General features: G+C 37.7%; 2 protein-coding genes across 6 annotated transcripts in view; one reads left to right on the forward strand and one right to left on the reverse strand.

Annotated features, from left to right (window-relative positions):
- Arl5b (ARF like GTPase 5B) overlaps positions 1 to 2,473 on the reverse strand; it is a 35,625-nt gene extending 33,152 nt beyond the window's left edge. Inside the window, exon 1 of the mRNA XM_020185526.2 lies at positions 2,167 to 2,473. Within this exon, the coding sequence (XP_020041115.1) occupies positions 2,167 to 2,215 (49 nt within the window). The 5' untranslated portion in view covers positions 2,216 to 2,473. The remainder of the gene's footprint in view (positions 1 to 2,166) is intronic.
- A 118-nt stretch (positions 2,474 to 2,591) lies between these two features.
- The window catches only part of Nsun6 (NOP2/Sun RNA methyltransferase 6), a 43,913-nt gene continuing 25,444 nt past the window's right edge, over positions 2,592 to 21,060 (forward strand). Inside the window, exons 1-6 of one of the 5 annotated variants that reach the window (XM_074056575.1) lie at positions 2,592 to 8,527; positions 10,174 to 10,329; positions 10,696 to 10,775; positions 17,458 to 17,567; positions 18,620 to 18,773; positions 20,798 to 20,879. In XM_074056575.1, the coding sequence (XP_073912676.1) occupies positions 8,453 to 8,527; positions 10,174 to 10,329; positions 10,696 to 10,775; positions 17,458 to 17,567; positions 18,620 to 18,773; positions 20,798 to 20,879 (657 nt within the window). In that variant the 5' untranslated portion in view covers positions 2,592 to 8,452. Of the gene's footprint in view, positions 8,528 to 8,651; positions 10,330 to 10,438; positions 10,638 to 10,695; positions 10,776 to 17,457; positions 17,568 to 18,619; positions 18,774 to 20,797; positions 20,880 to 21,060 lie in introns of those variants that run through there. The other 4 variants (XM_020185528.2, XM_074056577.1, XM_074056576.1 and 1 more) reach the window with 4 other exon arrangements.

The following is a 21,060-nucleotide window of genomic DNA, read 5'->3' on the forward strand; positions in this document are numbered from 1 at the left end:
CCAATACACAACCCAAACTGGGTGCTTCTGGATTAGACGTGTAAAGCAGTAAAAACGGGAAAGCTTAGATTGGTAGTTAATTTTGTTGATACAGAAAGCAAACAATATAGACTAAGTAAGACTCTGATCCCACAATTCTCCTGCTGAAAAACTAAAAGAAAAACACCCAAAGAGCTAACTCTTCAAGGCTCTCACTGCCTGCTCTTTACAGTTTAATGTCTCAGATGTTGATCTGAGGGTTTCTATGGTCTGGTTTCCCCATCTACCTCTTCAATCCCACCTCCTTTAACTCTGAACAAGCAAGCTAAGATACTGTACAGCCAAACTAAAAATTAGTTTCGGCTTCTAAAACATGCCAAATTATTTCATTCCTCTTTTTGCATGAGTCCTTCTGCCTAGAATATATGCCCCATTCCACTTAGTGTATCTAGAGTGCCTCCATAACTCCTAATCATCATGAAGTTCAAGTATACCTTGTTCTGCAATCTTCAGGACCCACCTGAGAGTCATCACTACATTTTTACAAATACCTGTTACATAACTAACCACACTGCACTTTTCTATGCCAGTCTAATTTATAATCTTTGCTTGTTTTGGGACAAAGTATGCTTTTTGTTTTGTTTTGAATCTGTACTTCCTTTGCCTAATTCTAACACTCACTGGTTTATGGACAATGAGTAAACGTTACAAGAATGAGAATAACACAATGACCACCAGTTGAACTAAAGTTAAAGAAAAAGTCTAAGTAAAAATGGGGACTTACAAGTCCTGAACAATTAATTATGTCATTATAAAAAGTTGCCCATGAATGTCGAATGTCATTCACCATTTTCTCAGTTTTCCTTTCACATCTTTTATTCCCTTCCAGTCTGATTATGGAAGCCTCAAATGAAAAAAGATAAACTGCAATAATAAAGAGGAAAAGGGAGAAAAGGGAATGGGATGGTGTACACAGGGAAAGGAAAATACTTGGGGAATTTTTGTTTCTTAAATTCGGGTGATGTTATAAACGAGTGATATTACCAATCTTTATGCTTTTAATTATGTGTTACAATTCTTTGTATAGTGAATTTAAAAAACAAGGATTAGAAAACGTAAACTGTAGAAAAATACTGCATTAAATTTAAGGGAATATTCATTAAATTTAAGGGTAATATTCAAGGAATTCGGGCTGCTTTGAAGTCACTTAAAAAGTGGTATTTATCAGTGGTAACTGCACACACATATGTGTGTACATGTATCTACATTTATAACCTTGAAAAGGACTATTTCAGTGTCCTTATCAATTTACAGAGCAAGTGAACTAAAACCATTTGCATTCCTTCCGACTTCCTAAATCCAGAAAAAAAAATACGCACATGAATAATAATGTTTGATACCATGATAAAACCAAAAATGTTTGTAAATTATGCCCAGCAAAATGAGACTAGTTGCATTTAAAACTGGTTGAAATTACTAGGAAACCATTCTATTAAAAGGATGCCTTTTTTTTTTTTTGGCGGACATTTACTCTTTTCCCAAGACATCACCTCTCATTCTGACTCAGAACAGGTTTTACAACTTCTTGGCCCTCTGGACTTGCAACTTCTAGGTGTCTCAAAACCTGTTCCAGACTAATTACGGACACGTAACATCTTACACATAATCGAAAGCACTTAGTTTTTGTAAACGCCTAAAAAAAGGGGGGGGTTGGGAAATGAAGATTTCCAGAAAAGCAAGCATCGCGATAGAACCCATTCCCGAGTCCCAAAGAGCAGGAGAAATCAGAGAGACGTGAGGTGCGCTGGCTTGGACAGCAGGGCGCAAAACCAAGCGACGCTAGCTTAGAAATGAAAGAAAATAAGAAAAAGGAAGAGTTTTAGGCTTCGGGGCGGACGTATCCTGGGGCGAAACAGACGTGCAATGCTTAATGGAGATAGAAAAGGTGCTCGAACCGCTTCCAGGCATCATTAAGTGTTTTCCAGTCTGCTTCGCCCAAATCCTCCAGTACTGTTTGCCTTCTCTCCGACTCCCTCCCCGCGGCTCCCCAAACCCCAGTCTCCCCGGTACATTCTCCATCCAGTCTGCCCCTCGGCACCTCGGCACCCTCCATCAGCCCAGAGCCCTGCCTCGCTGACCCCTTCTGCGCCTCGGCTTCGTGCCGCAGCGCAGCTCCATCCTCCTCACCTTGGTTACAGAAGAGGCTCCACAGTTTCGCGAAGATCAGCCCCATCATGGGCACCTAGGCAGGCCGCGGGGTCCCTCAGCAGCAGGTGCCGCTGCGCCGGCGGCCCCCCGCCCCCCACCCCTCCGCGGCGCTGGCTGTGGGGAACCGAGGACCGCGAGACGCGGGCACTGGTTGGCTAAGAAGCCGCGATCAGCCGCTCAGATACCGGACACAGGGTGCCGCGCAGACTCCCCACCAGACAGTCCTTTGTTTCGAGATCGCTGAGCCTAACGCCGACCCGTAGTCCCCTCGGTCTGAACCCACCCACCCACCGGAGTCTCCACCAGCCCTAAGCCCCGCCTCCGCTCCTCCTCCCCTCCGGATCCCAGGACCACCCATCGCCGGAAGGATGGCGCGTGACGTAAGCGCGCTTACGTCAACGCACGCCTCCGACGTGGCGTTTCCTGCGGTCGCACTTCCGGTAGGCTGGCTCGGAGCTGGCTGGCTGGCTTCTGAAGGGGTGCTGATAAGGAGTTTAGGGAATTTCCGTTCGCGCGTGCTTGCCCTCTTGTCACTTCTGAGAAATGTTTACCCGGTTCAGGTCCTTGGGTCTCACCGACCCGCGACGCTGGCCTCTAAAAACGGAAAAGGCCGCATTTTTCCGGTGTAGTGACCGCGGTTTGCTGTCCTCTGGCTGCATTGCAGTGAGAAGTGCTTTTCTCTTTACTGACCTCTTCCTGTTCCTGGGGCAGGCCGACTTGGGGATGTGCGTGATTCTGAATTCCGATTAGAATAGATCGGGAGACGAGCCATAGAGTCCCGGTATCCGCCAACGGTCCTCCCTCCCCTCCCACCGCAGCTGTGCCGAGCATTAGGTATCTTCGTTGGTTGCAAGTTAAAATCCGTCCCTAAGCCATTTCAAAAGAAAAGCACAGTCCGAAATGAGACAAAACTGATGGAGCAAGCATGATTGAAGAGACCACTGACTGTAGTCAAGAGGGAGGATTTTACCCCTGGCAGCATGGCCTTTGAACATGCTGTACAAAAAGAAGTGCATAGATTATGATGTCTTCCCACGCTTCGGTCCCAAGACCCTTCAAAATGGATGAAGGACGATGTGCTGTGACTTCCTGATGTTAGAGGCAAATCTTGACGCACGAAGAGGAAAAGGGACGCACGAAGCCTAGGCAGGTTTAACTTTAATGATCATAAATTGGACCCCAGATCCCACAAATGATTTTGTGTTTGTGTAAACAGAAGCTCAAGGAGACATTTTTACTGCTAGCTTCATTACTAAAAAACAAACTAGATTTTGTATTAGCTTCTTAAGTTTTTAGTCATGACACTACTCTTTTCTGTTTCTGATTTCTAAGAAAGTTTCTGAAAAGAGCAAAGTATTTGTTGAAAAGCAGAGTAAGCAAAAAGTTACAGATTTACCAAGTATTTTTATGATGGCCTAATAATACTTTGTAGATAGCAAATAGGAATTGTTGTTTTGACAAAGTGGAATAGATGTATTTGAGTAGGACTGTTGGTATTTGTATTGGTTCTATTCTTTAGAAATACCTGAAAATTTTACCGTGAGGAACTTTTTTTATAATTTACTTTTTTCTATGAACTTACCTGATAATGGGACTGCACTAATGTTTTTTAAATATGTTTTCATATTAAGAAGTTTTATTTGGAGATTGGGAAATTTGAAATTTTTACCAATTTTTAACACCTAAGTTCATATTGTATATTTGTATCAACTATATATCAGTTAAATTGTAGTAGGAATACTTGTCAAGAATTTAACCAAAATAGACAATTCTGAGAATATACTTTTTAAATGGAGCAGTTAGAAACCTAATAATCTGTGATTTGTTTTTCTTAATACATCCCTTCAAAAAATATTTTTAACTAATTTCAGCGTATCCCTTGATGTAGAGGAGGTAATACTGTCCTATAAAATGGAAAATACATTTTGAATTCATGAAATGGGAAAAATGTCATGATAAAAAGGAAAATAATACTATCATTAGGATTATAACTTACTTTTTGATTGTTAACTGGAAGTCACTTTCATTAAAATAGAATCCCAGTAAAATCTCTATCTAGTTTCAAAAATATGAAAACAATGTATACGCTCTGCACTTAGTACAAAATAAAGGAACTGAAATTTTAAGGATGAAAAATGTTCAACAACTCAGGGAGCTTAAATAAAAATACATATAGAATTTTTTAGAAAGAACTATTATAAAACTGACTTCAGATGATACTTGGAAGAACTGGCTGCAGCTGGAATTTAATTCAATTTATTACACAGTTAACTTAGTTCAATTTGTAAATGTTTTGAAAGGAGAATTCCAGGAACTGTGTGTTCTGCCAGTAAGAATGAAAGTTATTCTTTAAAAACTCTCTTCAACCTTTAAAGTAATGTCCAATGCAGTTTTAGTCTGGTTGACATTTTCCAGATGAGTTGTGATTGGTAGATTTCCCATAGGAAATTCTCTTTTGCTACATGGCCTAAGAAATCAATATGATTTCATTCAGTAAATATTGAGAAACAGATGCTTTGTAGATGTTGTAGGTGATAAAAAAATTTAATATCTCATTCTAGTCAGTAGGAAGAATATGTTAGTAAAATTTGGACAGTGTTGTTTTATGTTCACAAACGACCCATAATATCATGAATGTTGAAGCATCTACAAAGTCAAAGTATCCTTGAGTATATGACTTTGGTCATAATTTAATCAACAAAAATTAACATTTCCTGTACTTTTAAGACTCACACATTTAGTAAATGGGCATTCCAACAAGTGCCCCCAAGCATTCTTTTGAGGGTTGACCTTTTTCCAGCACTGCTTTAAAGCTCTTTACCCAGTTGATTTAGTTTTTAGCAATACTATAATATAGAACCTATCATCTCTAACAATGAGGAAAATAAGGTACAACTTTAATAATTTGCCTGAAGCTACTATAGCCAGAATTTGAACCCACGTAGCCTACTTTCAGAAGTCAAATTCTTCACAATTCCAAAGAGATGGATCACCCAATAATCCTAATAAACCCCCCAATCACAAGTTAAAACCTTTTTATTTTCAGAATGTATGTAATTTGTTCCTTTCCTAGGCGGGAAAGGTATGTTCAAGACAAGGCAAGCAGGGATCTAAGTGCAGTGGTAATGCTGGATCTTAAGTGTCCCCAGTAGTAAACTAATCCTCAGTGTTCCATAAGAACAGCAGGGAAAATAGGAAGTTATAAAGTACATATTGGCATTTCTAGAAATTAAGATAAACCACTCCAAAGGCTTGTTTGTTTGTTTTATCCTGGCAGCGTTTTCAACTGAATCATGTTCAGTCATTTTTCTGCTTCCCAGATACACAGATCCTAATTTAGGATCCTTCTCCAATGAAGCCATGTATATCTGAGAAGCTCATACTAGATAGAGATGCCGTCCTGATGTAGATTGGATTTATGGATGACTGAGTGAGCATATAGGTGTAGGAGGATGGCACAACAGTGTAATCACAGCACAGGGAAGGCTAAGGCAGGAGGATCTCAAATTCAAGGCCAAGCTGGACTACAAAAAGAGACCCTGTTTCAGAAAAACAAAATCAGGAAGGAAGAACCTTCTCCTTGAGTGGAGAAAGCCAGAATCCAGAATTAGGACTCCTCCCAGAATCAAGTTAAAATGACATTTTGAGGGTTGGTAGAGTGGCTCAAGCGGTAGAGCACCTGCCTAGTAAGCATGAGGCCCTGAGTTCAGACCACAGTACTACAAAAAAAGAAAAAAAAAAACTTTGGCTGAAATACCATTTTGAGAGAGAAAAGGCTAGCCTGGTTGTCGTAAAAGAAGTAAACGAACAGTGTCAAAGAATGTATATAAAAAGTAAAAACTATATAGAAATTAGTTGCTCTCTTTTGTATTGACAGGAAAGTAATTATCTAAACCAGTTTTTTTCTTTCTTTGAAAATTATCACCCTATGGAGTCTTTCTAAGCATTTCCCCCCAATCTCTCTATGCTACCCACCATGAAATTGAATACTAAGGAATACAATTTTTTGTAAAGTTAAGTTTTGGAGTGCTAGGAACCAAGATTTAAGATGATATCTGAGATTTCTTCTCCCCATCAATCCACCCATGGGTGCTGTACCACCCCTTTAAAGAATATATAACCTGCATGACTCTTGAATGGCTGTATTCCTGTTGGGATCTTCCTTTGCTTAGATAGTATATCCTCTATACCAACTTCAGATTTGTAGCATGCTTTTCTTGTTCCTAACCTCAGAATATGGAGACTTCTTCATCAATGTGACTGTCACTATAATGTCTAGTCAAGATAAATCTAAATGTCCTCAACACTAAGTGTGCTAAACTAGTGAAGTTATTTTGAGCAAATAATGCTTTAATATCAGTTTCTATATTTCATAAAGATGTCCACTCATGTATTCATTTAGTCATTCTATAAGTGCTTATTATGTGTTAGGCACTGAGTACCAAGTGGTGAGGTAAACTCTCTGCCCTCATGGAACTTAAAATCTGGTCAACTTGTTCTCTCTTTTCCCTGATCTCTTATGAAAATAATTTTTGGTGGATGCCAAAATTCCTTTGGAAATGTGTGTTCTAGATATTTCCTTTACCAGTTTCAGATCATTTGACCACACAAAAAAATTCCATGCATTTACTAAAGAAATATGGTATGGTGGAAAGACAACGTATTGGATTAGTAATTTGAATAATCAAGTTACTATTGTCTTTAGCCTGACTGGAAAATGATTTTGGCTCAGAGACCGTTGGTTTACTCATCTCCCAAACATAATGCTAACCATCTTGCCGTTGTTGCATAGCATAATGACCATGCTACAGTAATTCAAGTGGCAAAGAGTTAGTGTATCATTGAAGGTAGCTATTTTTAAAACTCAGTGTGAAAGTTTAAGAGAAAAAGACAAGAGAAACCCTTCCTGTGGTTATAAATGACAATGGTGTACTGCAAAAACAAAACAAAACTTCAGCCAAGGAGACAAAACTACTTAACTGTTCAATCAAAATGGCTGTTATTTTGGTTAAGTACCTTTTGCCTTTCAAATCTTTTCCCTTATCAGATTATGACAAAAAAGAAAAAGATTATTTCAAGGCTCTCCCATGCTCTACAGTACATGTCAACTATGATACAAGTAGCCATTAGCCTTGTAACAATTTTAAAGTCTGTGAATTTTAAGTTTTACAAGCATTCATGGATATAACACACCAGTATTCCAACTTTCAAAAATATGTATAGTGTTGTTTATTCACAAGTGAAGTCTGATGTGTTTCAGAGACACAGTTTCACGAATTCAAAAGTTGGCTGAAAAAGCTAAGCATGGTGGCAGTGCTGGTCAACCAGCTAGGGCAGGAGGCTTGAAATAGGAGGATCAGGGTCCAGATGAGACCCTGTCTCCAAAATAACCAGAGCTGAAGGGGCTGGAAGTGTAATTCAAGTGGTAGAGTACCTGCATAGCAAGCAAAAAGTTCTGAGTTAAAACCTTAAGTATAGAAGAAAAAAAAAAAAAAAAAAGCCAAAGGTGGCTGATAACCAAATAAACTCTGGCCTTAACCTATATTTGGAGGTCACCAGAAGGACAGTAATTGGGTCCCTCGCCTTATCCAAGTAAACGATGTCTTCCCCTTTCCGTTCGATGTAAGCCACCATATATGCCTTCACCATAATAAACTCGGCTTGCTCCCCATGTTCGCCACCTCTCACTGCAGAGCGCCTCCTAGGCTGGCAGCGGCAAACGCACCGCCCACGGGGCGCACTACCTCAAAGGCCAGAAGAGCGGCCATGTGCGGCTCCTGATTGGGCGGCCGGGGAGAGGGGGTTGGCCCTGCGCGCTGGAAGTGACGTATCGGAAGTTGCTTTCCCTGGCGAAGCCGCTGGCGCAGTGTTGGAAATTGGAGTTGAAAATAGAAAGCGCCAGAGCTGCTGCCAGCCGGGTTTCCAAATCTGTGCCCAGTAAATGCAGATCCAGCCACTTAGCCGGTTTGTTGCGTTCTTTCTGCTGCGCGAGTGGCATGTGTCAGTGACTTCCCCGAGCATCCCCAGGAGATCAAAGCCGAGAGGTGGAGGCGAACAAGCAGCAACCGATTTGGCAAAAGTGGAGAAACCACGGACTGTCCTAAGCGTTCCCGCATTTAACTCGGTCCCTCGCGATTGCCTGAGCACCTGCCGTCCTGGCATCCTGTCGTTGGCTACGCAGACTGCACGCTGTTCTTCGTAAAGAAAAACATCGTTTCCGGGCATTTTCTCTTAAGAAGAATTTAAATAGGGGTGGGGGGAGAAGATGTCCGTTTTTCCTAAGATATCGTTGAGACCTGAGGTTGAAAATTATCTTAAAGAGGGATTTATGAATAAGGAGGTAGGTGAGAAAAGAGTATTTGACATGAATAAGGTAAACGTTTTAAAGGTGAAGTGTAGGAAAGAAGAAGAAACTTGCGTGCCTGTCAGGAATGGCACTGCAGAGGAAAATCCTAAATAGAAGAGACACCTGTTGGAGCCCATGTTCTGGCCATCAGGTGGAAAGTATGTAACCTCAGTGACCCTGTAAATGTCATCAGTGTGCCAGATGGTTTGCCAGCCTTTTGCATTTTAATCTTCATAATTGTTTTTGATAGAGGCTTGTTCTCATTTAAACCCAGGGTCCAAGGAGTCACGTGACTGATGTAACTTGAACTAGCTATCAAACAACTAAATTCTGAGGGCAAAGAGCTCAGGTGTAGTGAAAAATATCCGGAGTTAAAATCTCAAGCACTTGATTTGCGTTCCAGTTCTTTGAACAAATTATCATCACTTAGTCTTGATTTTCTTGGAAAATTGAGAAAGGTTAAAAATAATTTCCAATGTTGTTTTAGGGTGTCCAGCCTAAGTGGAAGCAACTGGCATCGTTTTGGCACAGCACAAGTCTTGAGACGATTGTTTTTGAGTGCAAAGCCTGTGTATTTTACTCTACCATGCTGCCTCTAGGCAGCTTTACTTTTTAAAAATCTTTAGTTTTGTCAAATGAAAGCCACTTAAATGTTACTCATTCTTTGAATGATATTGGAGCCAGGACTTTTAGATTTGATGTCTACATTTTATTTACTTGATTTCAAGGGACTTAAAATATATGGTGTATGTTAAGAGAAGTAGGGGAATTCAGCAATTATTTCTAGCAGTTTTTTAAATGATAAAAATTGTTTTATAAAAGGTCCAAATATCTTTCTTTGACCACATCTTTTTTTCAAACCAAGTATAAGATTTTACAAAAACAAAAACCATCTCTTCGTTAAAAGAAAAAAAAAGTGGAAGGGAAAGAATATTCAGTATTAACAAAACCTTTAGAAAGGTAATATGTTAACACTGGTAGATTAGAAGGCAGACAAGGGTTTTTGAAGATTCTATGAGAGTATTGTCAAAAATAAATAAATAAATGAGGACTCATTGTTGGTTGAGTCTTTATACCTTGGTTTCTGACAGGTACGTTTGCTATTCTACCCATCTTTTTTGGACTATATCTGTTACATTTAATAATAACATTAAAAAGCTGATATCCTGGGGGAATCTTTGGTTGACAATGAGTATACCAGTGTTACTTATTCTTCAAATATTGGTATTTTAAAAGGTTACTAACCAATTTGCCTCCAAATATTAAGTTAGGAAATAGCTCTACAGAAATGCTCTAACAGTTAATGCATTAGAAATACATACAATGAAATCCTGAATTTATATGAATAAATGTAGTAGATAATAACATTTTAAAATATTGTGGTTTGAAGTTGGCATAGTGTTTTTCTAAGCCTCTATATGAGGCATTTTGTTAGGTGTTTATGACCACAATTAAGAACTCTGTGAAGTTTACTATTTCCTTAGTGCTAACTCAGACATACACAAACAAAACACCAAAATAAAATGGAACTGAACAATTGCTAAAAGATGTTTCATTCGATGGAACAATTGTATATGCATATTCTGCTGGATATTTTTAATTTGTATATGAAAGTGAAACATTAACTTGTTCTTTTTCAGGTTGTATCTGCTTCAAGTAAACAAGAAGCAGAAAGGAAGTTTGAAACTCTGTTAAATCACTTGTCCCACCCTCCATCTTTCACAACTGTCAGAGTTAATACACATTTAGCCTCAGTTCAGCATGTGAAAAATCTGTTGATTGTTGAACTTCAGAAGGTTTGTGCAAATTTTATGTGTTGTATTCTTTTTTATGATCTGTCATGTTGTTTCCTATTTGATCACCCAGCTAGATCACCCCCACAGCCCATCCCCGAAATGTTTTACAAGTAAGCCACTTAAACATGATTTATGTTTATAAAACCAGGCAGTAAGCAAAACTGAGTCTTACAAAGAAGTCAAGATGCATCAGAATTAGAGAACACTGTGGTCTTGAGATGTTTATTTTTACACTATTCCGTGGAATAAAATGAAATTGCCTCAAACCAAGCTTCCTGCTGTGGTGGATTGTGATACTAACAAACTCTGTAAGTTGAAATTTGTCAAATATACTGATTGCTTTATAATTATGTTTATTTTTAACAGCAGTTTAATGAATTAAGTATTCCTGTTCTTCAGCATCCAGACCTTCCAGATGTTTTACTTATTCCTGTGATTGGACCTAGGTTTGTGACTATTTCATTTTAAAGTTATACTCTAAATAAAAATTTGTGATAGGATTGCTTTTAACTGGTGATAACATTGAGTTTGTCATTGTTAGCCTCTTTCTTCTGAGTTGCAGTGATCAGGTGTGTGTCACCACTCCCAGCTTAGATCCGTTAAAATTTTTATGCTAATATTCAATTTGCAATTTTAAAGAATTTTAAAGTGTGTTTTCTCTATTATTTTAATAACATAATCTTTTGAGATCCAAATGAAGCTGGATTTACCTTCTCTTTCAGTCTTTTATAGTTACCTTGTCACTAATATCAATAGTGTCCTAGTTTAATTCTCACAGTTCTGGAAGCTAGCAGTCTGAAATAAGTCAGGTTCTGGTGATAGCCCTCTTCCGCATTACAGATGTCATATACATTCAGAGAGTAGTGAGCTGGTTCTCTGGCCGCCTCTTATAAAACCACTAATCCCACTTATGAAGGTTCCGTCCTCATACTCGATTATCTTCTAAAGGTACTTCCAAAATGCTATCACATGGAGATTAGAGTTTAAGAATATGAATTTTGGGCAGGATGCACACTCAGTCTGTAATAAGCACATTAATATTTTAATTTCTGTTATATGTTTGAAGTCATAGGTTACTTGCAGTAGAATTTCACGTAATTGCATAAAAACTACTGATTAAATAAAGATGACAGTCCTCCTAAAAAGAAATTAATTGGCATACAACTATATCATCTCAACATTATTTTATTTATTTATTTTTGGTAGTACTGAGGTTTGAACTCAGGCCTCACGCTTGCTAGGTAGGCACTCTTACCACTTGAGCCACTCTGCCAGTCCTTTTTTGTGATGGGTTTGTTTGAGATACGGTCTCTTGAACTGTTTGCCTGATGTTGGCTTCAAATCTTGACTCTCCTGATCTCTGCCTTCTGAGTAGCTAGGATTACAGGTGTGAGCCACTGGCACCTGGCTTCAAGATTTTTTATCATCTAATTGACGAATGTTATTTATGTGTGATTTAAAAAGTGCTGAACTGAATAAATAAGAGTATTTTTATGTATCTTCATGGAATATTCTCATAATCTGTTTTTAATTCCTAGTCTCTTTATTTTTAATTGTTCTAATAGTTATCTTGATACTATTTTCTTCCAATTTGTTATTGCTGTACTGTTAGAAATCTCTTGTATTGTTGTTGATTCACTGTTTGTAGAAACATTTCAGTAATAAGCTTTAGCATATTTTGGCCCTGTACCCATTCTTACGTTAACTTTTTTATGTTTCCTAGCTAAAACCAACCCCCCTACATGGGCTGGCGTGTGGTATAGTGGTAGTGAACCTCCTTATTAGCATGTGTGAGGCCCTGGGTTAGAGCGCCAGCAGTACACACAAACAAAACAGAACAAACCTCCAGCCAAGCTGACTTAATTATTCGGGGATCAGACATGGTGGCTTACACCAGTATTCCCAGCTACTCAGGAGGCATTGGTAGGAGGGTGGCTGCCTGAGGCTGGCCCTGCCAAAGACACAAGAGCCTATTCAAAAAACAACTGAAGTGAGATAGGCCTGGTGATGTGATTCAAGTGATAGAGTGCCTGCCTAGCAAGCATGAGACCCTGAGTACAAACCCCAGTACTGCCAAAAAAAATAGTACTTTTTATGACATACGAGTGCTCCTCAACTTACAGTGAGGTTATGCCTGAAGAAACCCATTGTGAGTTGAAAGTGCATTTAATACACCGAACCTACCAAAAGTCATAACATAGTACACTAAAGAATATTGTGTTCATCCTCACAATTGTGTGGCTGCCTAGGAGTTATTGTTCACAGCACCCTACCACACTAGACTGGAAAAAGATCAAAATTCAAAATCCGAAATAAAGTTTTCTACTGAATGCATGTAATTTTTGCATCCATTGTTGAAAAATTCTAAGATGAACCATTGTAATTCAGGGACCATCAATATTATGTTTTTATATAATTATTCCTTTTACTCCTGGGTCCCACAAACTATTCACTGGTTCCATGATTCTCTTAAGAATACTCACACGATTCAACAAATCATTGTCTTCAGAACTATGACTTATTACAGTAAAAGAATGTGAGGCACCCTGTGAGGATTTTATAGATATGTTACAATGACCCCTCCAACGTCTTAGCATGGTCCCACAAGTCTGGGTCTGCTCATCAAACCCACCAGTTAGAACTCCTTATAGGAAAGCTGCTTACATAACATTCTGGACCACAAGTCCATATCTCTGACTCCTCACTAACTGGCTGTGTGCAATGCCCCTAAGACCTTATCAGCCCTTATTGGTAGCATGTTTCTCTCCTGGTCATATAAGTAATAAACTCTTTTTCTTAATTAAAAAATAATGTGAAGCTTCATCAGCAAAGGGAAGATGCTCATGAGGTAGAGTCCAGTGAAAATCAGGCACAAACTTCTAAATTTCCCTTCCAGGGATTACACCTGTGAAATGGTGCCAACCAGGGAAGCTCAGCAGGGATTCCTATTATGAGCTTAAGTAGGCACTCCCTGCCAGGTACATCCCCAAATTCCATTGGTGTTTACCAATGCACATTGCTTGTACAAACATTTTAGGCACAGCAAATTACTCTTTTATCAGTTAATAAGTACCCTGCTGAAATCTAAATTCCCTGTTGACAATCAGAACCAGCCTTATAAGCAGGCCCTGGGAAGGGTAACTTTTCAGGCCTGCTGTGCTAACTCTTCTCCACAGGTGGCTACTCCAGAATTCATTCTTTTCTCAACTTTCTCTGATAAACACTATATGGTCCAATTTCACAACACAGTTTCTCATTTGTGCTATGTATAAGAAGCATGGGTATTACGAAGCTGAATGAGATGTAGGAGATACAGTTGTTTAGCCCAAAAGTAGGGAACATTGATACAGTTCACACTGTTTTGGTTCTGTTTTAGTTCTTTATACATCTACATAGTAGATGTATAAAGTATATGCCATTGGAGCATAGAATAGGAGGCTATGAATACATAGAAACTCGAAAAGATTTTCTCCAAGCAGATTTCAGTTGAACTTGAAGCTGAGTAGAACTTAGATTGGTGCAGAGGTGAGGTGGGCAGGGATGTGCTAGGTAAGGTGAAGGCATGAGCAAAGATATGAAGGCATAAAAATATATGGTGATGTGTGAATATATGGTGGCTACTAAATTGGTTTTCAAAAGGGTGGGTAGATGAGATTGAAGAATTGGAAAAGGCAGACTGAAATATAAAAGATATTTTTACTAAGGAATTCTGTTTCCCCCCCCCCAAAACTGTATGAGCCAAAGAGTTTATTCGAGTAATGATTAGATCTGTTTTAGAAATGTAATACTGGTAGTAGTTACCCATTAGTGGACTGTGAAGTCAGTTTTGATGGGCTTTTATAACTATTAAAACTTATATTTTACCATATTGCAATTTATGTGGTGAAGGTATTGTTTTATGAAATGTTGGTTATAAGTCCACACACAGGATGCTATCTGTAGTGGGTTGGGTATTCATTGTGTTTCTTACATCAGGTTACAGTCAAAATTTCCAAAAATTTTTTTCTCTTTTTGGATGTTCTTTTTTCTTTCTTTCTTTTTGAAATGGGGTCTCCCTATGTAGCCCATGCTTACCTGGAACTTGCTATCCTTCTGCCTCAGTCTCTTGAATACTGGAATTACAGGTATATGCTACTACACCTAGCCACAAATTATTTTCCAAAAGAAGATAAGTTATAAAATTGGAGACAAATTAGAAAACAATTTGAGTCTTTTCATTCCAACAATTCCTAGTTAACTAGATAACCTGAAAATGTTTCTGCTATATACATATAGTTTATTTTGTGTGTGTGTGTGTGTGTGTGACTGGGATTTAAACTCAAGGCTTCACGTTTGCAAAGCAAGTGTTCTACTACTTGATCCACACTTCCAGTTCTTGTACATACAGCTAGGAATGCTAAATAAAAAGTGAAAGTTGTCATAAAATGCATAGTTGAGTAAGAATGTTAAGTGAAATATTCAGGACTTAGGAATGGAGAATAATTGAAAACAGCAATAAGCATATGAGCTAACACCAGAGGGTTGAGGATATGAGAGAGGAGGTGGTTGGTTGGCTTACAAGATTTAGTGTCTTTGGTTTTAACAACAGGGTGTTAATCTTGGGAGTGTGAAATATCCAGTATTCAGTGTAAGGCAGTAATTAGGGAATGGGTCTCTCTTAGGGCCTATGTTTGAGAAAAAAATTTTTCTGAGAATGCATAAGTATTATTCCATACCTCACAGAAGTTTGGAATTTGAATTCTTACTACCCAAGTTATTTGAAACCTACAATCTGGAAAACTGATCTAAAATTTTGGTCCTAAGCCAATTCTTGACGTACTTGGCATAAACCAAACAAAGCCATTCTGGAGTGACACTTTCAATCCAAGCCACCACTTTTTTTAGTAATTAAAAGCTGTATTAGGACTCACCACCATGGAAAAAGCACATGTATGGTAAACTACAGAGGTAGATTTCCCCTCAAACTTTAACAACTTTACAGTTCTCTGGTAGGAAATATAAATGTATTTTCTTAAAATGATAAATCATAAAGGACCTAAGAGGAAAAATTGATAAACAATTTATAGAAATAAAATATCATTCAAATTAAAAACTCAGTGCATGAATTAAATTTAGACCCAATTGATAAGTTACTGAATTGGGAATGACTCTTAGGAAATTACTTAGAATGTGGCAGAAGTAAAGAAATTACATATATGAAAGTGAAATTGAGTAATGGGAAATAGAATGAAATGGCAATTTGAGTTCCAGATGTAAATAATAGAAGTAATAGAGAAAAGACAATAAGAAAAACATGTAATGATGGAGATTTTTCAGAATTGATCAAAGACAAATTTAAGAAGTGTAAGTCTGAAGCTAAAAGTAAAAAAATCCATTTGTAGATACTTCAGAGTTTTATTACAAAACTCCAAAGACATAAAGAAGATCTGAAAACAATTGTAAGTAAAAGGCAGGAGGCTATTGCAGTAATCAGATAAAGAGACTATGTTTGCTTTATATCAGGGGCTGGGCCCAGGAGTCCTATCAGAAACAGGCAGCATTATTCTGTAACTCAGTGAATGTCAAATCTTAGGAAGGAGCTTAGGCTTGAGATCATCTAGAGCGTCTTAGTCTGTTGCGTTGCTGATATAGCGGAATATCTGAGCAGAGTGATTTATAACTGAGACACTTCTGGAGGCTGGGAAGTCCAAGATCAAGGTACAGGTACCTGATGAGGGCTTTCTTCCTCACATCATCTTCACATGATGGGGGTGTGAGGGCAAGAGAGAAGGAACCCATTTCCACAAACCCTCTTATAGCAGCATTAATCCATTTCATGAGGGCAGATCTCACAAAAGGCCCTTCGTTCCAGTGCTTTGTGGATTAGTTTCCAGCACCTGAATTTTGAGCGACACATTCAGACCATAGCACTGAGACTTCTAGTTTAATTATCTAGGTAGATAATGATACCTCATTTAAGTTTTGAGGTCATGCCAAAGAGTTGAGGAGTGTGTGAGAGAAATATTGTTTGGGAGTTGTTGAGTTTGAAATAAGTATGGGACATCTAACTATATACTATGTAAATATCGATTTAAAATAACACTAAATGTTAGAATTTGAGGGTTGTGTTTTAGTTTTGAGGGACCAGTCTTACTGTGTTACTCAGGCAAGTTTTGAACTCATGGGCTCAAGTGATCCTCCTGCCTCTAGCTTCCTGAGTAGCTGGGACTACAGACTCGTACAACCATGCTGACTCTTGAGACTTTTTTTAAGGTCATTATTGAAATCATGAAATTGCTAAGGGATAAAATGAAAAGTGAGTCTAGATGGTGGTGGTTTTGGTACTTGGGGGAGTGAGCTCTTTATGAAGCAGGCAGAGAATGAATAGTACAAATGCTTGGGACCGGGAAAGTGTGGTGTAAAGTTCAGAAGTTTAGTACAACTTTATAATTGGGTGTTATAGAAGGAATAAATGTTACACACTCAGTTCATTCGGCAGTGAGTTATGACAACACATTCAGAATGATGCCAATCAGGGAAGCTCATTAGGGACCCAGTGCCCAGGACTGGGTCCCTAATCAGGGCTGGTCACTCTGGCACTCCGGATCTTGAAAAAGTTTTCCCTAAGTGTTAGAAATGATGCCCAGATTTTAGTGGTCTGAAAAATGAGTGGGATATGAGAAATTGGAAAGTGCTCAAAGGATTGGACATCCCTGGAATTATTTCTCTTATCTATTTGAAAGTATTCAAAATTTACCATGCAGCGGTTAACACTTGAGCAATGTTTGTAATTTGTTATGTGTTTTTGTTTTAATCTCTGAAGGCAGTGAGAATCTATTTTTCTTCTAATGCTATTAGGAAAACAGTAATGCTTATTAAATGACTAAGCAGTTTCTTGTGTCACTTCCCTGCCTTCCACCAGATGGACCTCTTTCAATTGTATCTTTTCTCAAGTGCCCATTCTTCCTTTTTTAAAAAATCTGTTGCTCTATATGTGTCCCTCTTTTTTCAGCTCTCTTTCTCATTTATTCTGGAAAATCAAGACTAAAGAGGTTATCTATGTAGAGTTGATATTGAAACATTGAGAAAAGTTTATAGGCTATGGAAGAGTATTACTCTGTTAAGTTTTCTTTTCCTTAATATTCTTAGAAAGAATATTAAAAAACAACAGTGTGAGGCCATTGTTGGAGCCCAGTGTGGAAATGCAGTGTTAAGAGGAGCCCATGTCTATGTTCCAGGAATCATGTCAGCTTCAAAATGTACGTACGAGGCATAGGGTTCTCTAAAACTTATGCATTATCAAATGGAAAAGTTATTATCACTCAGATGTGTATCGAATTTACCTGTGTTAGATCTTTTTCAAGTTTTGCATTTAATATACCCAGCGAGGATATCTGATAAGGATTAACAAATTAGGCATGCCCATAAAGCTTTCTGTCATTTTTTTTCTTTCTACCTAAATATATGTATAATATTTATTTAGGGAGTCATTACAGACAAGGAGAGGTCCCATTTGGTTATTTTGACTTTATTGTCTTAAAACCGCAGGCTGCTGTCCTGTCATTTGTGAGGCTAACATCCAAAAGCTGTAATCAAAACATTGGGATGAAACTTGATATTCTTAGTTTATTCACATTGTTAATGGGATATTGCATATGCTTAGGAGGTTAGACACTTCTTCAGTGGTGTCTAACTGGACTTGAAATCAGGAAACACTGGTTTTGAGATACTACAAGTTTAGTCAGTCTCTAGGCCTCAGTTATCTTTTGTATGAAATCAGTACTTAGATCTGTCTGTACCAGAACTAATGGCTTGCTAGTTTGATCTGCCTCTTGTTTGTTTTTATCTTGTCTGAAAACTAAAATTTTTTTTCTAGTTTTGGAGAGTATTTTTGAGGGATTTACATGTCATTTTTGAGGAATCATTTTGAAGGAAACTTAGAACTTTCAGTGTTGAGCCACAATATCAAGATTTATATGAAATCTTTTAAGGTGTGTTAGATTTGGGGGAAATAATTTGTATAGACAATATCCTCCTCTCCTCAACTGAAGATTTCCAATTAAGGTAGAATGTTTTTGAGATGTTCAAATTTCTTTGTTTTCAATGTAAAAACTCTCCAGTTAGCTGTTAGGGGATATTTAAAAGCCAAGAGTTAGATTTCCTAGTAAGTATTCTGTTGAGATAATGAGCAAGTTTGAATGGCTTAATGACTACTGTTGATGTCCTGGAGACCCAGTCTAAGGTAAAGGACTTTCACTGTACTTCTCCCAAAGCACGGATTAGTGTAATTTGACTTTTCTTCTTTCTCTAGTTATGAAAGCTGGAGATGTTATTTCTGTTTATTCCGATATTAAAGGGAAATGTAAGAAAGGAGCCAAAGAATTTGATGGAACAAAAGTATTTCTTGGAAATGGAATTTCTGAGCGAAGCCGCAAAGAAATCTTCGGTGGGCTACCTGCACTGAAGTATGTCATCAAGTGTTCTGGAAAAAAAGCCTCCTTTTTCTGGTTCAAAAAAAATTAAAAATGCATCTAGTTTTGTTATATTTTGGATATAAATTCAAAATCATTTAACCAATGTTTCTACAAAAAGTCTTTTTAGGTAAAAAACTGTAAAAGGTCAGATTAAAAAGCCCAAGTATTGAGGTAGGAAAATATCTCAATGGTATGCACAAGGCCCTGATTTGATCCATGGCACTGCGAAAACAAGACAAAGCACAAAGAAGCAACCAGTCATATTGTAATTGTGAAATCATTTTACTTGTCATTTTAAATTTGAATTATGTGAAAATTCTTGTGCCTTTAAAGAATAATGCTTATCTTGATAGAGAATCAGTTAGATGACTTATCTAGATCTTAACATTCTTTGTGAAAAAATTTTGATTTTAATATAGATTAAAATTGAATTAAATCTTACTAGAAGACCAGCACTCATACGAGTGTTTACAGTCAAAACTGAATGTTTGGATTTGTTTAAGCCAAATTAAAGTATAGTTGATTCTGAATCATCTCTGGGTGTTAGTGGCTCTGAATAAACCAAGGACAAATTAGGTTCTTATTTTATTCAGTTTTTTCAGCTTATTTTTGTAGTGGTATAGAGAAGAGCTGTATTACTCCAAAGCTGACAGCTGAAATAGACATGCTGAAAACTGTTAATTTATCCACTCACAACTGGACCATATCTTCAATTCCTGGGACAGTTATTCATGTTGCAGCACTTTTTCTCTGTAAATGAAATTTTTTTAAAAGAAACCATTGGATTCCCTAGATCTAGAAACCAGCACTTTCCAGTTGCCAAACACTGACCTGATTTTATTCTCCTTAGAATGCTTTATGAATAAAAAAATTACAGAAATATCTGTCGTGTTTATCTTTGGGCCTATAATAGAGAATTGAAATTTTGAGTGCCTTTGTTAGTTCATTATAATGGTATACTCTTCATTCTTTTATTTAATGAGGTGGTTCTAGTTATAGTGCTGAAAAATGTTTTGTGAACACTGTTCTGAATGTTTTTTTGCTTGTGGGAATAGAAACTGGCCATTTTTCAAAAAATAGTTGGCTTTCTCTGACAGTGATTGTGTGCTTTCTTTGCCCTTGATAGTCTGTGACTACCTCTCTCAGATTGTAATGTTTGTCTTCATGACTCACTGTCCACTTTGCCATCCTGTGTTGGGGCCCTTTGTGTTCTAAACAGCTCCACTTACCACTCATAAAACAGCACAAAGGTGGAGAAAGCCACTGGGATTGTGTCAGTCCTGGGAAGTTATTCTATAAAAAGATGAGAGGGGAGCAGGGTGGTGTGTGTGTGCTTGCTCAGCATCAGCATGATACTGGTAGGTGGTTTTTCAGTTTTCATACACATACATAGCAGAGTGCTTTGTAAGCTTAGTCATTCACAAAACATTTGTTTCTGGGCATGGTGGTGCATACTTTTTATCCCAGTTGTAGGAGGCATAGGTAAGAGGATCTTGGTCCAAGTCTGGCCCAAGGCAAATGCATGAGACTCTATCTAAAAAAAATAACTAAAAAGGCAAAGAGGGTGGGTACATGGCTCAGCTCTTAAGAGTACTTACCTAGGATGTGCAAGGCTCTGAGTGTAAATCTCCACTGTTGCCAGACAGACACGCACACAAGTAAACCCAAAATGTTTGTTGAGTGGAAAATTCACAGCACTGGTCATAAATTGGTTGCCAGAAAGATTAGAGTGTGTCAATATACAATCTGGTGCAGTTTTACTCAGATTGCTACAGAAACTCTTGTGTGTAAATGAAAGAGTTATGTAACTTGATCTTTTTAGTTCTAGTGGGTCTCTTGTACTCTACTTTCAGGTAAAAATCAAAAATAATTCATAGGACCATGCTATTTTAGTGTTAAATAAAAGATTTTAAAAGTCAGGACATTTTATAATTGACATGCTACTACTTAGTTACATTCCTAGGAATGTAACTATGTAATATATACAAATTAATGTTAGATTTCCTATTTTTCAGAGGTATAGGTATAAGAATGACAGAGCCAATATATCTCAGCCCTTCATTTGACAGTGTTCTGCCCAGTTACTTATTTTTACAGGTAAGTATTTATAAGGATAAAATATTTATTGACATTAAAGCATAAGTGAATTGTTTGAATCTTGTTTGTACTGATGTTAACATATTTTGTGTATTATTTATGTACTGATACCTGTGCACAAAGAAGAGAAAATTTATAAGTACCTTATTTTCCTCTACTTCCTTTTCTGTATTGCCTTTTT

The sequence above is a fragment of the Castor canadensis genome, chromosome 15, assembly GCF_047511655.1.
Source record: "Castor canadensis chromosome 15, mCasCan1.hap1v2, whole genome shotgun sequence".
NCBI lineage: Eukaryota > Metazoa > Chordata > Mammalia > Rodentia > Castoridae > Castor > Castor canadensis.